General features: G+C 38.5%; 1 protein-coding gene across 2 annotated transcripts in view; it reads right to left on the minus strand.

Annotated features, from left to right (window-relative positions):
• Positions 1-442, minus strand: part of LOC107632733 (serine/threonine-protein phosphatase BSL3) — a 10,491-nt gene that overhangs the window by 5,994 nt on the left and 4,055 nt on the right. For both annotated transcript variants that reach the window (XM_021118283.1, XM_016336395.2), the window contains exons 8-9: positions 227-328; positions 45-126 (exon numbers count right to left, since the gene is read on the minus strand). In XM_021118283.1, coding sequence (XP_020973942.1) covers positions 45-126; positions 227-328 — 184 coding nt within the window. The remainder of the gene's footprint in view (positions 1-44; positions 127-226; positions 329-442) is intronic.

The following is a 442-nucleotide window of genomic DNA, read 5'->3' on the forward strand; positions in this document are numbered from 1 at the left end:
TGCCAGCAAGCAGAAATATTTCAAGAAGCACCACAAACAAATACCTGCAACACTTGATGAGTCTTCTACCATCCGTCCTCCACCAAGAGCCCCACCAGACACGTGGAGCCTTGCATTAACAAATACCTATAATAATCAAATCAAACAAACTATGATGCTTGGAATATATAATCAAATAAGACTAATAGAATACAATTACAAAAAGAAAAGGCAAAGTAAATCCCACCGCTGCATGCTGATATCTTGGAGATGGTGAGACACCAGGAGCAATTGCCCACTCCCAACGACCGTCCCTATGCTTAGCAAGTCCATATGCACTAGCTAGTGGCTGCGATATAAGGTTTGGGAGCAAGGGAAAATATATAATCAAAACTGAATTAAATCATTCACAAGAATCACAAAACAATATTGAACCAAAATTTGATTGAAATATATCTATAGG

The sequence above is a fragment of the Arachis ipaensis genome, chromosome B03, assembly GCF_000816755.2.
Source record: "Arachis ipaensis cultivar K30076 chromosome B03, Araip1.1, whole genome shotgun sequence".
Classification (NCBI taxonomy): Eukaryota; Viridiplantae; Streptophyta; class Magnoliopsida; order Fabales; family Fabaceae; genus Arachis; species Arachis ipaensis.